General features: G+C 36.7%; 1 protein-coding gene across 1 annotated transcript; it reads left to right on the top strand.

Moving 5' to 3' along the window:
- The first annotated feature begins 1,226 nt into the window (after positions 1-1,226).
- On the top strand, positions 1,227-19,101 carry LOC308682805 (asparagine synthetase [glutamine-hydrolyzing]-like). The gene is made up of 12 exons (XM_081352748.1): positions 1,227-1,382; positions 7,516-7,771; positions 8,351-8,588; positions 11,487-11,672; positions 14,104-14,205; positions 14,300-14,427; positions 15,114-15,240; positions 16,174-16,280; positions 16,535-16,635; positions 16,720-16,801; positions 17,034-17,189; positions 17,270-19,101. The coding sequence occupies exons 2-12, from the start codon at positions 7,523-7,525 to the stop codon at positions 17,477-17,479; spliced, it is 1,686 nt and encodes a 561-aa protein (XP_081208874.1). The 5' UTR covers positions 1,227-1,382; positions 7,516-7,522; the 3' UTR covers positions 17,480-19,101.
- Positions 19,102-19,597: the final 496 nt, after the last annotated feature.

Genomic DNA, 19,597 nt, shown 5'->3' on the forward strand with positions numbered 1-19,597 from the left:
TTATGGTTAAGACGCATTAAGTTAGGGTTACAGTACTGGGTAAAACTTAGTGGGTGTAAACGTACCTTCCCAGCAAGGTGTCTGTTGCAAGAGGTTGCTGGTGATAATAGATACAATAATTTTTTTGTCATAGTAAATCAGTGGGCAGGGAAGATGAGCATGGATCAGGGAAGTATCGTAGAACACACAAGCTGGTTACCTATGCCCTATTGGGTGCTGCCTGAAGTGTGTGTTGAGCTTGGTTTTCTTCAGGAAAAGGATAAATGTGAGGTGGCACCAAAAGTAGAGGAATATCTTAATTCAATCAGTGAGAGCACTATGATTATTTTTACAGATGGATCTAGAGATCTAGTGGGAAAGCTGGATTTGGGGTATATGTGGAACAGTTAGGGTTGGAAATTGGTCGACGTATTTCTAATGGATGTTCTGTTCTTACTGTTGAGTTAATGGCAATTTTATGGGCTCTATGGTGGATTGAGGAAGTAAAACCTAGAGAAGTCATTATTTGCTCTGATTCTGCAGCTGCTCTAGAAAATTTAAAAGTAGGAAAATCTAAAGCTCGTCCTGACATTGTATATGACATCTTGAATGTGTTTTTTAGAATTGGGTTTGAGTGTAATATCAGTTTTTGCTGGGTTCCCGGGAATGCTGGGCTGAGGGGGAATGAGCTGGTGGACAAAATAGCAAAGGAGAGCTTAGGAAGAGAAGTAGATGTCCATGTATTATTAGGGAGAGTGGAACTGAGGGAACAAATTAAAGAGGGTTTAATAAATGAATGTCAGAGAGGGTGGGAAAAGGAAATTAGGGATAGACACTACTTTTCCATTCAACCTAATGTTAGGAAAAGATGTTCATTTAACATTTTGTCACGTAGGGACTCAGTTAAAATGTGTAGGTTGAGGTTGGGGCATTGTGGATTAAATTATTCTTTGTGCATTGTAGGAAAGCATGTTTCTGGATTGTGTGAATGTGGGAGGAGACAGTAGGGCATGTTTTCCTAGAATGCAGAAAGTATAGGGCAGAAAGAAATATATTCTTTAATAAATTGACAGGAATTGGAGTTAAGGTTTTTTCTCTTTTATCTTTGTTTGGTCACAGTGTTGAGCAAAAACTGATCTCCAAGGCAGTTCTTCAGTTCTTGCATGATACAGGACTGTATGTAAGAATTTAAGCTAAATTTTGACCTGTGGAGGGCAGTAATACGCTCAGCAGCGTCTACACTGCCGGAATCCTATAAGAAGAAGAAGAAGGAAGGACAAATATCTAATGCCGAAATGCTGCACGTGTGTTTCATCAGCCTAGCCGATCCTTTCCTCATTGAAGAAGAACGGGTTTTTTCTCACGCCTCATCCGAGATACACTAAAACAAGCATCTTTTAAAGGTAGTACACGTTGTATCTGATTGATTTATTACGAATTTATCTTACTATATATGTGTTTTTAAAATGTTAAAAAGGGGTTATATGGGAGTTGGAATGCAGATTGCTTCAAATGTTAGCCGAAACCACAGCTGTTTTTCAGATTTCCTGTCGTAACGTTATACAAAAAGTATACAAGAGATGTTGAGCATATGAGATAAACGAACAGCTCAAACATAAATTAACCATAAATCTGTCAAACAATTATGTAAGATGTCTTCCTATTAATAATAATACGTTGATATTTATTACTACACAGTTTTCCTATTCAAGCCAGCCACGAGGATGCCACGTTTTAGATGACTAACCCTAACCCTAAATGTTAAAAAGTGATTATATGAGAGTTGGAATGCTGATTGCTTCAAATGTTAGCCTTAAACCACAGCAGTTTTTCAGCTTTCCTGTCGTATACAAGAAGTATACAAGAGATGTTGAGCATATGGGATAAACGAGCAGCCTAAACATATAGCATTAACCACAAATCTGATATACATTACTACAGTTTTCCTGTTCAAGCCAGCCACGAGGATGCCACGTTTTAGATGACGATATTAAAGTCATCATGAAATCAAAATTGACAATTCTTAATTCTTTATGGAATATTGTAGTATTTAATATTATGTATCCATGCACTTCATTTGTTTTTCTTAAAGTAAGTTAATTTAAGTTATTGAATTTACAAAATGTGCATTTAAAATGACCAGAAACTTTAGAATACATATCTGGATGTTCAATTTTCTTTAATTGAATTTCCTAGTCAAAAATGAACTTACAAAGGAGCCTTGATGGCATGTGACCTAACATGTGCTCATGTCTCTTTCACGTCCTTGTTGCCAAATGTCAAGCACATGAGACAAATTTTAATTTTATTGACTGAAGGATATCATATGATAATGCTAAAATGTAATTTGTTTCGGTTGAATATTATAATTGTATTTTCTCTGCATCATTTATAAATGAGGAGACGCCATAGAGGGTTAATTTATTTTTGTTTCTGCAGTGTTGCTCCTAAACATTACATTTTAAACTACCACTTAACTGAAATTCACTGTCAAAGCTATGTTTTTATAATATTTGCAAAATGACAGACTTGCATTACTGGTGTGTCTGTCTCCAGGTACTCCGCTGTCAATCATGTATAAGTGATGCTCACTTCAGAGCCAAATGACACAGGGCCTCATTTACCAATCTAATGTAGAAACAAACACAGATCCAAGCACAGAAATCTTCTTGCGACAGGGTTCACATGATGGGATTGGCAGCATACAAACGTTTCATCAATCACATATGACTGATTGTATGTTGATAAATGTGGCAGCTGAAAATAAGTGTCATTAAATATCACGCCTCAAATTTTTAGAAGCCTCGCCGTGTAGTTTGACACGAGAGAAATGTAACCCGGTCAAGAAGTAATATCACGAAAAAGAAATTGCTCTTACTCAAAAAACACCCCTCAGCCTCATTAATTAATAAATTAATAAATGACCTAAATACCAGTAAACCTTTACAAACATTAACCCTCCAATCACCCTCAGATTTACCCCACTTTTTTCCCCACTGGGGTCAATTAGACCCCAGCAGTGTTATGTTTCAGGGATTTTATATTTCCTTGTTGACTGCGTAAATTGGTCTGTGAATAAATTACCACCCCCCTTAGGTCAGAGCCCTAAAGCAGAGGTAAGTGTTTGGAAGATTATATTGCTGCATGTTATAATGACCTCAGTCTCATTCCAAAGAAAAAAGTTTCATTCTCTAAAAATTTTGTGGATTATTCCATATTTGTACGCACACAGGAGAAATTCTCATGAAAAATCTCCACCTAATCCACATGTTCGTACGCACATGCATTTCTTAACCTCGTTCTTATCTTAGTGACTTTGAAGGATTCTAAAAGATCGCCATGTGGAAGAGGTGAGTCATTTGCATAAACGACTCCCAAGCCATCTCCATATAAGGGCTTTCCGCACACGTTTTCCTTACAGCCTTTCGTCACTCGTCAAACATGCAGCTGTTTGCAGACACGCTCGCCCATACCTTGAGCAATGCCAAGTGTCCCATTCTCACCAGTTCTCAGATTAAACACCTTTCATACAGACCCAGATTACAGGCCTCTCATGAGACAGCTGTACACATGAAACCTCGCAGCTGAACATAATGCAGCTTTTCTTACTATATCACTGTATATGTTGAAATGTAGCCTATTTAAGATTCAATTAAATTGTATGCATTTTATATATGGATGATATAATACAATTAATTAGTAAACATTTTAATTAGGGCTGTGAAAAGATTAATCGTGATTAAAATAAAATCGTAACAATTAATTAATTAATAATTAATATAATTATTTTGTTATATATATATATATATAAATATAAATATAAATATATATATATATATATAAATAAATACACACAAGCATGTATATATCCACACAAAATATCATCCTTCGCATGTGCAAAAATGTGTTTGCTTGGGCACTGGGCACATTGACCGGCACAGATTGTACAGAGGACCATTTAAATTGAGCGGTGTAACTTTTATGTTTGGTTGCCTGCATTTTAGTGTGCCGATGAATGGCTGAAACTAATGTTAACAAATGATACCTAATTGTAAATTGTGACCAAAACCAAGGGTAATGAAACCCCACTCTTTCAGCTCATTGTCTACCTCACAATCTTTTAAAAAAATGTATCTTAAATGGGCATTTTTGGCTGTGAGAAGAAGGGAGGGAAGTGGGTGTTATGTGGCAAGGCAGGAGAGGAAGAGCAACTGTCAGTGGCCCATGCCAACTCGCACTAAAAACGGGTAAAACGTGTGGAAATGCAAGATTTTTATAGCTGGCAAAGTTAGTCAAATGAAATGCACTGACAGACGTCTGTTTGTCCTTTTTAAAGTAGCTGAATGCTCTGCTTTATATATTAGATTACCCCATTGACCCATACAATCACACCGATGTGAATAGAACATTGAGTGCAGCATCAGGTGATCTAAATTCAAATGAGCTTTTGTGCTTTGGTTGGTGTTGAGCCAGAGATGGGCGAGCTCAGCTCCTGTCATATATATCACAGCAATTTTTTCTCACAGTTTGACATTGTCATTGGAAAGCAGACGTGGTGTCATCAATAATTAAAGCTGCAGTCTGTAGTTTTTCCTTTTTAGCCATCTCTGTTCTAAATCTGCAATTGCAGTTAGTCGCAGAATTATCAGCTTTACGTGGGTTGTGCCTCGGCACGGCACAGCGCAAGTGAATCCAATGTTTTGAGGAGTTTGTGTGGCTGTCAGTCACCGCACCGGTGTGGATACTGTCATTCGAAATCACAGATTATACTTTTTGGAAGTATGACCAACATAAGAATTTTCACCGTAAAATGTCATCTAAACAATAACATCAACTTTTGTTCTGACCAACTAAGGGAAAAAAAGCATTGGAGTAAATTGCGCTAATTAAATCTAACGATCGCTTATTATATCACATCAAACCATGCAAATTATACTTTGTCAAATTGTTAATGTTAACAACATCAGCATTGCGTGACTACGTTTAATGCCCTTCCGATATTCATTCTTTTTTTCGCATGGGCCGGTTGCAGTCTCTTTTTTTTTTCTGTAGTCACTCTGAAGTCTTTTGTATTTTACAACGGGTGAATCTCCAGTTGTCACTGGTGATTGTCGTTTGAACCTTTATAGGTCCGCCATCAAATTGATAAGTTTAGTTATATCAAGTGCTGTGAGAAAAGGCTATAAATCTCCACCTCCAACATCCTCACACTCATAGCCTACTAGCCGAGACTAGGGATGCACCGAATGTTCGGCAACCGAAATTATTCGGCCGAAAATAGTCAAAAAAAGCACTTTCGGTGTTCGGCCGAATAAGTAAAAAGGCCGAATAAATTTTGCCGAACAATGACGTTTTTAATGACGTGATCAAATATTATCCCGCGTAGAGTGAGAGGCGCGCGCTTTATGCAGCAAACATGTTAGCAGTGTGGAAGCACTTTAAAGTGTCAGAGAAAGAGGCAAAAACGGCCGTTTGCAGACACTGTTCTGCTGAATTGTCCAGAGGGGTGCATCTGCAAAAACGTAGCCTACAGTACTTCAAGTTTAATTTATCACTTCAAATCAAGACACCCCTAACATCATGCATCACATGATTAAAATGTTAACGCAGCGGAACGGGACACTGCAGTTCGCAAAAAGTTCATAATTTGCATGTGCAATAATGACTTGTCGGTTAAACATTTAATTTGCGTGCTGATGCGCGTTTCTCAGTGCGTACGTTAAATTATGTGAAGCTCACATGGCCTGTCTACCAGTGCCTGGATACTGGACTAAGTTATCTTTCGAGTCTTATTGTGCTAATACTGTCAAATACACAAGGTTTACATAAACAAAGTCGGTTATGTCTAAAGCAAATCATGGAGAAAATCTGCTTGTCAAATGCGTGTAGTCGCGCGCAGCTCTTAAAGAGACAGTAGCAGAATATAAAACACGCTGCCGCTTGTCCTTAAAGGAATAGTTCACCCAAAAATAAAAATTATCTCATTATTTACGCACTCTGATGTTGTTCCAAACCGGCATTCATTTCCTTCTAATATTTTTCTAATATTAATATTTTGAAGAATGTGGCTCAGTAACTATTATTTTCAACAGAAGAAAGAAACTTATTTGAGTTTGAGTAAATTATGACAATTTAAATTTATAGAACTATCCCTTTAATGTTAATAAAACAACAAAATGCAAAGAGAAAATCACTCACTGCTCTTGACTGATAGCTTTAATAGTAGCTGTAATAAGTATCATAAAATATTTTTTTATTTTAAGTTATATTGTGCTTTGTTTGTATAATATCTGCTGGAATGTTAAAAAAATGTTCAGTGTTAAATAAATATTTTGAAATAGTATTTTTGATATTTGATTTATTTCTCTGAAAAGCAACACAAAATATTAAAAATATTGTCAAAATAAATGGAAAAAGATGCGAAACACTGCGTTCGGTATTCGGCCTTCGGCCAAGCATTTCATTATTATTCGGCTTCGGCCAAGAATTTCATTTCGGTGCATCCCTAGCCGAGACTCCTCCTTTATGTTTACAGATGTGACGTAATGACAGACATGCTCGAATTTCGCAGAAATCCACCAGGACCACTGGAATTAAAAACATTATTACAAGCTTACCGTTTTGAATTAAAATAAGGCAAGCAGAGAGTTCTGAACACTGACTATGTACTTGCTAAAAAAAATATTTCAGAAAATTTTTAACCCAAAAAAGTTACGGACTGGAGCTTTAAGAAACAGTGTCTTCTCATAGGATAAAAAAATCTCATGAATAATTGAGACACCGACGCGTCATCGAAGTATTATAGTGCAGGACACGATGTAGATTTTCAACCCAGAAGATGAAAATAGTGGGGAAAAAACTAAATTAACCAGTTTTCTCCTACTATTATATATAACAGATGCTAACATTGTCTTCAGTGATGTTCAACACACACACACCTCTGTTAAAATTTCAGAAAATTAAGTTTCATGACCCTTTTATCTATAAGCATTTTTTTATTATATTAATGTTCTGAGCATTTGTAAAAAAAAAAAATTATAAAATTAAATTACTAGAATAGTATATATTTATTCTATGTAGTGATTTGTGATTCTAACTGCTAGACACTGGGCACAAAGAGGATTAGGCTTAAAGGAATTCTTATCCGATGAATCCATTATAGTGGACAACTTTAGTGTTACATCCTTTATCGGATTAAATGAAAAAAATTTGCTGTTACACCCCAGAGCTTCATAAATTCATGAAACTAAGCATGTTTACTCACAATGACTTATTCTCCATATGTAAAAAGTTTGAAGGAAGTTTGGTCAATGCAATCTTAATTCTTAAATCTTAATTAATCTTAATTTTAGTTAATATCAAGTTGGTCATAGCTAATGACTGTAAATAAGAAAGTTGTCCGGCTTGATTTGTAGAGAAATTTCAAACTGGCATGCACCTAAAGTCAGATTCCAGTAGGTCTGTTAAAACATTAGGACATGGTTACTTTTGCTCCCTTCTAATTTTAATGACATTTTTATGCATTGTTTTTTCCAGCATCAGAATGTGTGGTATATGGGCCTTGTTCGGTAGTGATGAGTGCCTCTCGGCTCAGTGCACCAATGCCATGAAGATCGCCCATCGTGGTCCAGATGCTTTCCGCTTTGAGAATGTCAACGGATTCACCAACTGCTGCTTTGGGTTTCACCGCCTTGCTATTGTGGACCAGCTGTATGGCATGCAGCCTCTGCGTGTCAAGAAGTTTCCCTACCTCTGGTTGTGTTACAACGGTGAGATCTACAACCACATCGCGGTAAGTAGATGAACGTTGTTCATACAAAAATATAATTTTATCACAGTGATAATTTCCATGTGTCCATTTTAACACGTGTGTGTGTGTGTGTGTGTGTGTGTGTGTGTGTGTGTGTGTGTGTGTGTGTGTGTGTGTGTGTGTGTGTGTGTGTGTGTGTGTGTGTGTGTGTGTGTGTGTGTGTGTGTGTGTGTGTGTGTGTGTGTGTGTGTGTGTGTGTGTGTGTGTGTGTGTGTGTGTGTGTGTGTGTGTGTGTGTGTGTGTGTGTGTGTGTGTGTGTGTGTGGTCTTGGTACAGAAGTAGTCATATTAAAATGATTGTGACCCGTGACATCACATGCCACCTCGGATTCAAAAAGTATTTTTACAGCTTGATTATATGAATGCTTTTTTTATTGATGACAAGTATGTTTTAAGTTATGGAACTTGCAGGATGTATTAATGATACAAAGACCTTTTATATGCCAAAAGATCAATGTCATGACCTCTTTAAGGCCTTTGTGTGATTTGAGTCATGTGATTGTAGTTGGAATGATCGTTGATGGTTTAACTTAACATCTAAGATTTGTCTTTTCCCTTATAGCTGAAGGAGCACTTTGAGTTTGAGTATCAGACCAAAGTGGATGGAGAGATCCTTCTGCACCTGTACGATCGCTTTGGAATCAAGGAGATGGCATCTCTGCTTGATGGCGTGTTCGCATTCATCCTGTTGGACACTGCTAACAGAAAGGTTTTCTTGGGGAGGGACACGTACGGTGTGAGACCACTGTTCAGACTGCTCACCGACGATGGCTTTCTAGCTGTCTGTTCTGAGGCCAAAGGTATAATGAATAAAACCAAGTCATATTTGTCCTCTCCTGGTTAATTTAACTAAAACCGTAGTCCCGATACAGATAAGTGTGACTATCAAATCGCAAAACTGTTTTAGATTAATAAATGAATGCATGATTCAGAGTGAAGAACGGCACTGTTCTTTTACACACCTGTAGCTCAAAATCTGGCGTCTGAATACTTTCTCAATTCACTGTATCTTTGACAAGGCCTCAAGGTTCCATATTTGCCGACTGTTTTGTGATAGAAGTGAAATTTGAACAGAAATGTATTTTGTTGGCGGAGAACACGTAGGTGGCTGTATTTGGTACATTGCCTGAACAAAATCTCATTGGAACTTTTAATTTGTGATGTCAACTTTAAATCAAAACCATACTTGTGCTACAAATTTGAAGTAATTTGAGTTAAAATTATTTTGTAAAATATATATTTTATATAAAATGTTTAGTACAGTACTCTTGATTTAGTCAAGTTCCATAACTTTTTCATACTTTAATGTTTTGAAGTGCTTTCAGACTTTAACCCTCTGGAGTCTGAGCGGTTTTCTGGGCCCTTGAGATGTTCTGACATGCTCTTACATTTGTGCTTTTTTCAGTTGCTTATAAACATATTAATGGCAAAGGTGTAAATTCACTCTATAAAGCACAAACAGGGCTACCATAATATGTGAGCCACGTGTATGTACATGTTTTAATTTTTGAGAGAATAATGTTTATGCGTGGATATTGAAAAAACTAAAAACTAAAATTTCTGAAATAAGGCCACAAAACACATAGTAAATATGTGTCAATAAGACTTTTGACCAATGGATGTCGTCGCCTATAGTTTTTTCTTCAAAATTATGTGAAAATAGTCTTGCTTTATCGTTCAAATAAAACCATACATTGATTTAAATTGATGTAAAACAGGTTTTGCTTGGAAAGCCAATATGCGAGGAGGCGTGAACGAGGAGTGGTTTTCACCTGAATTACCACCCACTCTGCATAATGATGAGCCATTCACACAGGTGTGAAACTGGCTGAGCCACAATGCTTGGACAAAAGATATTTAGAAGAAGACTTATATTGACCATTTAAGATTTTGCTTACATCTATCTTGTACATATGTTGTGCTATTTTATTAAAAAGGTTACAATTACAACAATAATTACAATTTCAACAATATTTCAAGTGTACTCTTTCTTTGTAAAAAAAGAGAAAGATTATAGGCCTACATTTTATCTATGTATTCATTACTTTGAATATAGCCAACATTGGAACAGCTAACATCTTAGTTGATGACTTTATTTTTGACAAAAATATTAGGCTATTTTATATATAGAAATTGCTAAACAAAAGCTTATTTGACGAGGCAGTATATTCTACAGTAAAAACTGTACCCAAATCTACTAAACAAAATGTTGTCTTTCATATTTCGCCTGACTGTAAAGTTGTTTTCATGAAATATTAGGGCATATAAATGTTAATTTGCAGTTTACGTTGCTTATACAAATAGCCAACATTTTATTTCAACATATTTCAGTCGATTTTTACTCATCTCAGTATAGCAATACAGTTTGCTAAAACATCATCATTCGTTGACGATAGGCTTATTTACTTTAAATCCAGGAAAGTTGTTAATGAAAAAATTATTAAAATTAAGATACAATTGATACAAAACGAAATTCGTTTTAAAGAAAGGATTTGTACTTTCTGTTTTGAGGTCTCTGTGAAAGTTTGAAAGTCTTTTAGTGTTTTTTTTTTTTAGAGCTCGCGTCCATAATGGAGAAAAAACAGAGCGCATGCCGTTCATTCGTCAATAAACAGAAACCCGAGAAGGAAAAACTTACTAGTATTCCTCAGCTCGTATTCCTCATTATTCCTCACAGCGCTGCAAGACGGTGTAAGCAAGTAATGTTCTGAATAAACTTGTGTTTTGGTTTTCTCGAGCTGATGGGGGCGTTCACAGGATTGCGCGGATTACCTCAGCCATTTGCGTTTGAATAGCGCACGCTCTCTGTGGGCGGAGTCACATTACATTTGAATTAGCTCTAATTAGGTCGACTGGAATCGCTCTCTTTTAATACAGATTTCACAAGATGAGAATATTTGTTTTTTATATAAATTACTTCATTTAAAAGAAGAGATTTCAAGCTTCATAAAGACATATATCACTTGTATGTGTGAGAAGTATTCACTGAGTTATGGTTCATTTTCGGACGCGTTTCAGAATGGACTACACGGACAGAGAGAAGGCAGAACTCGCTTCGTGTTAATTTTTCTTTATTTGTCGAAAAGCACAACACTATGTTTTTATTGTGAGTATACACAAAAATAATACACATTTAACAGAATCGATTGATGTATGGAACTCCTATGGAAAATCAAAGTCAACAGAGTATTCATGAGTTTCTTTTACACTGATAAAAAAAAAGCGAGCTGGTATCGCCGGCGATACCGTCGACCTCAGGGGGTTAAAACAAGAACTAACTTGGGTCTATATTCCAAAGCATTCTTGAATAACAACAGTTTAAGTTTGTGCATTTTCATGTCCATTCTCAAAAAAGGGGGGTGACACTTAGGGGTTGGTCTCCCTGCCATTTTCTGCCAAAATAAATGCCTAATGGTTTAAAGTCTGAAAATAAAGAAATTAAGACAGCCATAAATATTAGCATTGTAATTTCAGTTACTGAAAAAAAAAACTTAAATAGTATTTTTATTTTATTTTACAATTACATTTGTAATATTTTTATTTTAATAATATTAGTCATACTGATATAAAATAAAAAATGTTGGGGCAAATTGTGCAGCCCTACAAAGAAGCATGACAAACCAGGATCTGCTGGTGCAATACTTTGATACTTTGATTACAGCAAGCATCATATTTTCACTGTGATTTAATCCAAACAGGTTTGACAGAGATCACACACTCCATGTCCACCCCTGCAGAGATCACCCCCTTCCCCCCAGGACACTTTGAGGAGTTTGAGTTGAAGCTCACTGGAAAAGTCAAGTCTGTTCAGATGGAGCGCTTCCACTGCTGCACAGAGGAACCTAAACATGCCTCCTATAACAACCTTCAGGGCCTTGGCACAGGTAGATGTCATATAGTGATATAAATGTACAAGCAATTTTTACATTCTCTGTGTTTCAGGGGTAGGCACACACAACAGTGTTGTCACCTTGTTTTCTTTGCATTTAAATGTCTATGGAACAGATGAATGGGAAAAATATTTCTGGAACTTTCCAATCATTGTAGCGTACAGTGGTGCTTAAATTTATGAACCTTTTAGAATTTTCTATATTTCTGCATTAATATGACCCAAAACATCATCAGATGTTCACAAAAGTCCTAAAAGTAGACCGTATTATTACAATATGGTATGCAATAATTTCCATTTCCATTGCCAGAAGTTGTGAATCGTACCACTTTTTTTTTTTTACCATCCTGAATCGCACTGAACTGAACCGTACCGCTCAGTGGAAACGAGCAAAAAGAGAACCCAATCAAACAAATGAGACAATGATATATACTCTTTAAAAAACTCAGTATTTGTTTTGACCCCCTTGTGCAGCAATAACGGGACACTCACTGACAGCTGAATGTCATCCCATTGACTGAAAACATCTCAGAACAGGTGGAGCCTAATTTCACTTTTAAATCAACTTCTAATCCTTCAACTTCACATACTTTTGCTACTCAGAAATGTCATTTTTGGCCATTTTCCTGAATAAATAAATGACCAAGTATATTATTTTGTCTTGTTTGTTTGATCGGGTTCTCTGTCTACATTTAGGACTTGTGTGAGTATCTGATGTTTTTGATCATATTTATTCAAAAATATAGAAAGTTCTAAAAGGTTCACAAACTTTCAAGCAGCACTTAGGCCTGTCGCGATAATTAAATAACCGTCTGATCGCGATTATTTGATCTAACCGCGATTTTTTTTTTTTTTATTTATTTATTTTTTTTAGACAACCGCGATTATTGCGCTCTTTTATAGACCTACGGCACAAGGGGGAGTCATGGACCAAAATAAATAGACAAGCACTAATTATGTTTTCCAGCAATATATTCAAAGTCATCTGAAGCCATTCCATATGTGAGGGACAGTAGTATATTTACATTGTTAAATTAAAGTTCACAAACTCGTCTGCAGCTGTCAATCATTCCGTTCAGCATTCAAACAGCGCGCGTCGTCCGGTTACGACAGGATACACGGTAAAACTTTCTTCAATGTGACATTGACGTTATAATGCTTGATCTGTAGATAAAGGGCTGTGGATTAGGGCTGAACGATACATCGAATTTTCATCGTCATCGCGATATGAACTCGCGCGATGAACACATCACAACAGACAGCCTGACACGATGAATAACACCTGGTTCAGATTACAGGATTTTTGTGTCTGTTACGATCGATAGTCACGGTGTCAGATTACTCGATTTTGACTCCTAAAATCTTGTCGTGTCATGGACAAGAAACATGTCAGACTACACATTGCTTTACGACCAGTCATCGCGTGCCGTCACACGCACACATTCACTCGCAAACATTCACTCGCACACACACACACACACTGTCCCTCGGAATTGTCAGGAATTGTTGTTAGCTATAGCTAACATTCACATTTGAATATTTATCGCAAGTCATATCGTCATCGCAATATTAAACAATGTTATCGCACATCGCAGCTTTTCCTCATATCGTGCAGCCCTACTGTGGATTCTGGATTTGCATAAAATGACTTTATTTTGGAGTTTTTTGCTGTTTCTAAATGACTCGCTCGCTACCGTGTGCCTACACAGCACAAGGACTATGAATTGGCATCAGACGCGCAATAACTGGAGTTTAAAACTGTGAAGAAACAAATGATCAATAAACTGTTGGACTGATATACACTAGGATTTGTGCCCTCGACATTTCTTCACGTTGTGCCGTGAACTTTTTAAATGCGCACTTGTGCAGCGCTGCGCACTGTGACTCCATGTTGCATTAAGCACATCATTCTGCACCCGCGATGCGCATACGCGCTTTGTTCCGCTCTGTTTTGAAGCGTATCATATTATCATGGTTTGTGCACATGTTTTTATTTACATGTTTAGATTTTATTCAATTACTGTGCAGATGTTTTCAAAAATTACTTTTTGCTGCTGATTTATACACTCACTAAGTTTAATAAACAAATTGTCATAGCTATTGAATATATTTAATATTTAAAGGTGTTAACTGTAATCTTACACTGCAAAATGATAACTTACAAAGGATTAAATTTATCACAATTATTTAGTGAATGAAGCACAAAGCCCTAAAACAGACAATTAATCGGCATAATCGCCAAAGCCCTAACACAGACAATTAATCGCCAAAGCCCTAAAACTGACAATTAATCGCCATAACCGCAATTATTTTTTTAGACAATTAATCGTCAGCCAAATTTCATAATCGTGACAGGCCTAGCAGCACTGTACGTCGTCTTTCAATCAATGACAACTAAAAATACTATTTTTCTCCCTTGTCATCAGGCTTTGAATTGGAGACGGTCAAGAGCAACATTAGGATCCTGTTTGAAAATGCTGTAAAGAAACGCTTGATGGCTCACAGAAGAATCGGCTGCCTCCTCTCAGGTGCCTGTGCTGCTCTTTCTGTTATTTGCTTTAAGTGGGTTTGTTACTCTGACTTTTTATTACATTCACCCTATCCATGATGGTTTATTTCCAGGTGGTCTCGATTCCAGTCTGGTTGCCGCAACACTCGTGAAACTGGCCAAAGAAGAAGAGCTTCAGTATCCCATTCAGACGTTTGCCATTGGTGCAGATGACAGCCCAGATCTTCTTGCTGCCCGCAAGGTAAATGAGACTGTACATTCAGCATATCATATGCACTTTATGCTTCTATAGCCTGAACATGTGTTGCACTTTCTATGGATAGTGCATTTCTATACACTTTGTGTTGACTTAAAAGCATTAGATGCTAGTGTTGTCATGATTGTGGAATTTCTAACCTCGATAAAATACCTTTGAAATATCGAAGGTTTAATACCATTCTTGGATTCTACAGGGAAAAATTGAGTTTCTGAAGAAAATTGTTTAAATTTGGTGCATTTTAAAGGGTAAGTTCGGTATTTTACACTTAAAGCCCTGTTTGCAGATCGTTTCTGATGAAATAGAACGGTTAAGATAAAAATTTGGACACATGCTGCTGTCCTGAGAATTTTAGGTTTCTTTCACTTTCCCCAAAACCTGAAGAATGGGTGTAAAGGTGCACTGGAACATTCCTTCATAAAACGCATTAAACTTTCGTTTACAAAGACCTGAAACTCACCGAGTGGTCAGGGGTGTTCACTGATATGCTCTCACAAAAATCGCTGCAAAAGATGCTGTTAAATGTCAGTTCACAAGTCCACAAGAACACATATTGAGAAACGGCCATCGTTTTGTTCTTCCAGTTTAAATATCAGTTGAATCACATGCCATATGTGGTTTTGAGTATTTAGTAGCAGATCATGTTGGTTTTAACTGGTGTTGTGTGGCAGGTGGCAGCCTACATTGGCAGCGAACACCATGAGGTGAACTTCACGCCTGAGGAGGGTATCCGCGCGGTGGACGAAGTCATCTTTCACTTGGAGAGTTTTGACATCACCACTGTGCGTGCCTCTGTTGGTGAGTACAGGAGCTCACACTAATTATAGGAGTAGTAGGAACTAGGGCTACTCACCAGTAATGATTTTGTTTTTTTCTAGTCGACTAATAGTTCATTTATTAGTTAACTTCAATTAGTTAACTTGATCGCATGTTTAAAGCTGCACTATGTAACATTTGTGTTCAAAAATGTATATATTATCCACTAGAGTGCCAGAAGTTACATATTGCATCTTTAAATTAATTAAACCGTAATGATGATTTATATGGTATAAATCAATGATCCTTTAATTGCCTATGTATAATAGTGTAATCAGCAATCGTGCACACACTCGTGCTTGCCGTAGCACAATGATTAAGAATGAGTTATAAAAAACAGCAAGGAGACTGTCTGAACATTTTAATAATTTATTGATAAAATTGGGTTTTCGGATGCAGAGATTTAATTCAACGATGCTGACTCTTCTCAGTAGTGGTTGTCTGTTGATTACATAATCTGAGAATATTTGATTTCCATTTAAATGGTTCATTTAAAAGTAGACATTTTAAGCTTTCTATAGATGCATTTCTCATGTCTGTAAGGTAAGTATACGCTGAGTTTCGGTTTATTTCGACAAGCTGAGACTGAGATGGCAGAAAGAGCATCCTGTTTGTTTTCATTATTTTACAAAAGTTTGAAGTTTTATTATTGCGAGTGCACACAAATAAAATTTTGAATGATGTATTACTCTTTTGAAATGTATTATCTGTATGTCCAAAAAAAAAAAAAAAAAAAAAAAAAATATATATATATATATATATAATCTATATATACATCAATATATAAATAATAAAATTTTGCATCATTTGCTTCAGCAATATGAATTTCCTTACTCAGCTTATAGCCACTAGGTGGCAACAGTGCTTTACAGAAAAAGTGTGTTCAGTGATTTTGTTTTTGTTTTTTCTATGCAGGGATGTATCTGATATCAAAGTACATCCGTGACAAGACAGACAGCGTTGTGATTTTCTCAGGTGAAGGTTCTGATGAGCTGACACAAGGATACATCTACTTTCATAAGGTACATGTCATTTATGTTCTTAAGTTTACATTTACTGTCAACTCCAAATGTATAGAAAAAAAGCTACTTAAAAATGCTCAAATAAAACGGGTTCTGAGATGTAGGGTGTAGCAACATTTGTGTAGTTTTATAATGTAATTCAATAACATTCAGACATTTCACTATGGTCACTATGTGAGACATTAGTGTCTTGTCATGCATTGTTAGCTGTATCTTCAGACTTGGATTCTGCTGAATTTGTGACTTTGAATTAGGCGCCGACCCCTAAAGCGGGCGCTGAGGAGAGTGTACGTCTGCTGAAAGAGCTTTATCTGTTTGATGTGCTGAGAGCGGACAGAACCACGGCTGCACACGGGTAAGACAAAATACCCCTTCCTTCTCTTCCCTTCCCACTGTAACTTGATTTCCACTGTTTGTGACGTCAAACCTTTTCCACTAGACTGGAGCTGAGAGTGCCTTTCCTGGACCACAGATTCACCGCATACTACCTCTCTCTGCCTGCAGAGATGAGAGCACCGAAGGTGATTCCTGACGCCTCACAATTCAGTGATTTATCCTTCCTCATGTCAGTCTAAAATGTGTCTGGTCCCACATCAGTTACGGTGCCTGGTCTGAAGTGTAATATAAAAACCAAAACCCCAAATATGAGCAATAATGATAGTGATGCTTAATTTATTGGTATTGCTTTTGCTTTTCAAATATCATATTAGTGTTTTTTGTAATCCGACTGAATAACTTGTTTGATTGGAGCAGAATGGTGTGGAGAAGCATCTCCTGAGGGAATCGTTTAAAGGGATGAATCTTATCCCAGATGAGATTCTCTGGAGAAGGAAAGAGGCCTTCAGTGATGGTATGACATCCTTGAAGAAATCCTGGTATGCAAGCCTGCAGGAGCACATTGAGTCTGAGGTACTACACATGTACACACAGACTATGATATCATGGACAGTACACGGTGTGTATCCTTAAATCTATCTTTTCTCCTTCAGGTGAATGACTCTCAGTTGGAGAAGGCTGATAAGCTGTTCCCTTTCAACCCCCCCCAAACCAAAGAAGGCTTCTACATAAGGCAGGTCTTTGAGAAGAAGTACCCCGGCCGCAGCGACTGGACGCCACATTACTGGATGCCCCGCTGGATCAAGGCCACCGACCCCTCAGCCAGAACCCTGTCCATCTACAAGCCTGATAAAGACCAGTAATCGCATCATTCTTCAGACCTTGGCTAAAGATTACATTCTTTACAGCACACACATCTGCCTATGGAGCTGGTTCAGAATTTATCATGCTACCTTCCTCTGTTAAATGAGCTAAATTAAAACATTTTTAGGTGGTTTGTTTAGTCTTTCCAAAGAGAACTGAATTTGTATTAATGCAGGCCAGTTCTTCACAAAAAGGAAGCCTTGTCCACTAGTCAAGCCTTTAAGCTGCCTTGCTAAAATTCAGTGCATTTATATACAATATTCTGAGTGGAAATTGTGTATCATTTTCTTTTTTCTTTTCAGATTTCTTCATCAAGCTTTATTTTATTAAAGGGATTCTAAAAAGATTTGGGAACCGAAGCGAGGAATAGCTAGTTGGTTAAAGGACTCCACTATAAAATTTTGAATAGAAACCTATAAATAATATTTTTGTTACTGCTTTAAAACTCAGAACTTAACATTAGCCAACATTGTCAACAACAGTTTTATACAAAGATTCAGAAAGCTTGAAGAGGATCCATTCGATTTTAAGATCAGGGGTGCATTTCCCAAAGCCAACTATGGTCACAATTTCTGTCGTTACAAATAGAGCTCAATGAACTTGCAAACAAAGTTTACTGATGCTTTTGGAAAATGCACCCCTGGGCTGGAAAAGTTGTTGGTTTGTTTAGGGCTGTGCAGCGATCAATTGCATCCAAAATAAAAAACACTTTTTTACATGGTTTGCACTGTGTATAATTTTGTACATATAAATACACACATGCATGTATATATTTAAGAAATATTTGCATGTGTATATACTGTATATATATTTATATATAACCTTATATATACATTTCATATATGTATAAAAAAAAATAATTCTTAAATATATACATGTATTTTTAGCATATATATATACACAAAATAATTACACGCAGTGCACATGTAAACAAACTTTATTTTGGATGTGATTAATCGTTGCACAGCCGTATTACAGGCCATGAACTACTTCCATTTTGCACTTGAGGTAAGCACTTATGTTCCTTCAGTAGGACTGTCCCTTTGAGTGTATTTGTATGTGTAGGGTTAGTTAGTTCACAGATTAGCAATTGGTTGGATAGTTAAACTGCTTTTAACAAGTGAAATTATAGGGATGGTCCACTAAAAAAAAAAATATATATATTTATTTACTAACCCTTACGTTGTTCGAAACCTGAATGCATTTCTATAGCAAAACACAATGAAATGTATGATTGTTGACAGCCAAACTGTTTTGGTGACCATTGAATGGAGATATATGCATTCCTAAGAGCAGCATGGCTGTTATTGTGAGTCTCTCAAAGTAAAGTACCTGGCACTGGTTTAAGTCAAATTGACCATTTAGCCTTATGTGGAGTTGGTGTTGCTCTTTTTAACATTTGATTTAATTTTTGTTTTATTTGGTGCACCAACAACCCTGTAATCTGGTAGAGAATGAATTTGGGATAACATTAATGAAATGGATGTGTGTGTGACAAAGCATCTTCCACCTCCTGCACTGAATAATCAAAGATGTTTCAGTTACATTGAGACCCTGATATGCGTGCTGTTATCGGTTTGTAAGATCTGGTCATGGTATTTATAAAGCTTTGCTTAAGTGTATCTTGATGTGTGTTTTGACTTATTTCAGTATGCGTGGTGTGAAATGGTAGCCTACTTCGATGATTGAGTATTCCTCCGTTCGCCTGTAGGTGGAGAGAGTGCACCCACTAAATGCACGATTAGACCAATGATGCAAAAAGGAATTTTAAAAAGTATTTTTAATATCAAGCTACAATCACAATATCAAATGAGCAAAATCTTGTTCATAGCAGCGACAGGACATGAGTTCACAAGGATGAGATCACACCTGAACTGGTAGGCTTTGAAATCTGATAGGCCTATACATGTAAAATAATCAAACCAGCAAATAGCTGTTTTTTGGTAAAATTCGCCATTTTTTAATCAGTCATTTATGAAAATCATGTAGATCCAAAGAGTTTGGAGGGGCATTATGCACTAGAGAAATAAGCGTGCAATAAACTGATCGAATTAATGCCTCCTTGCTGAATAAAAGCATTAATTTTTCACACACACACACACACACACACACACACA

This window comes from Scardinius erythrophthalmus (assembly GCF_964197995.2).
Source record: "Scardinius erythrophthalmus genome assembly, chromosome: 22".
Classification (NCBI taxonomy): Eukaryota; Metazoa; Chordata; class Actinopteri; order Cypriniformes; family Leuciscidae; genus Scardinius; species Scardinius erythrophthalmus.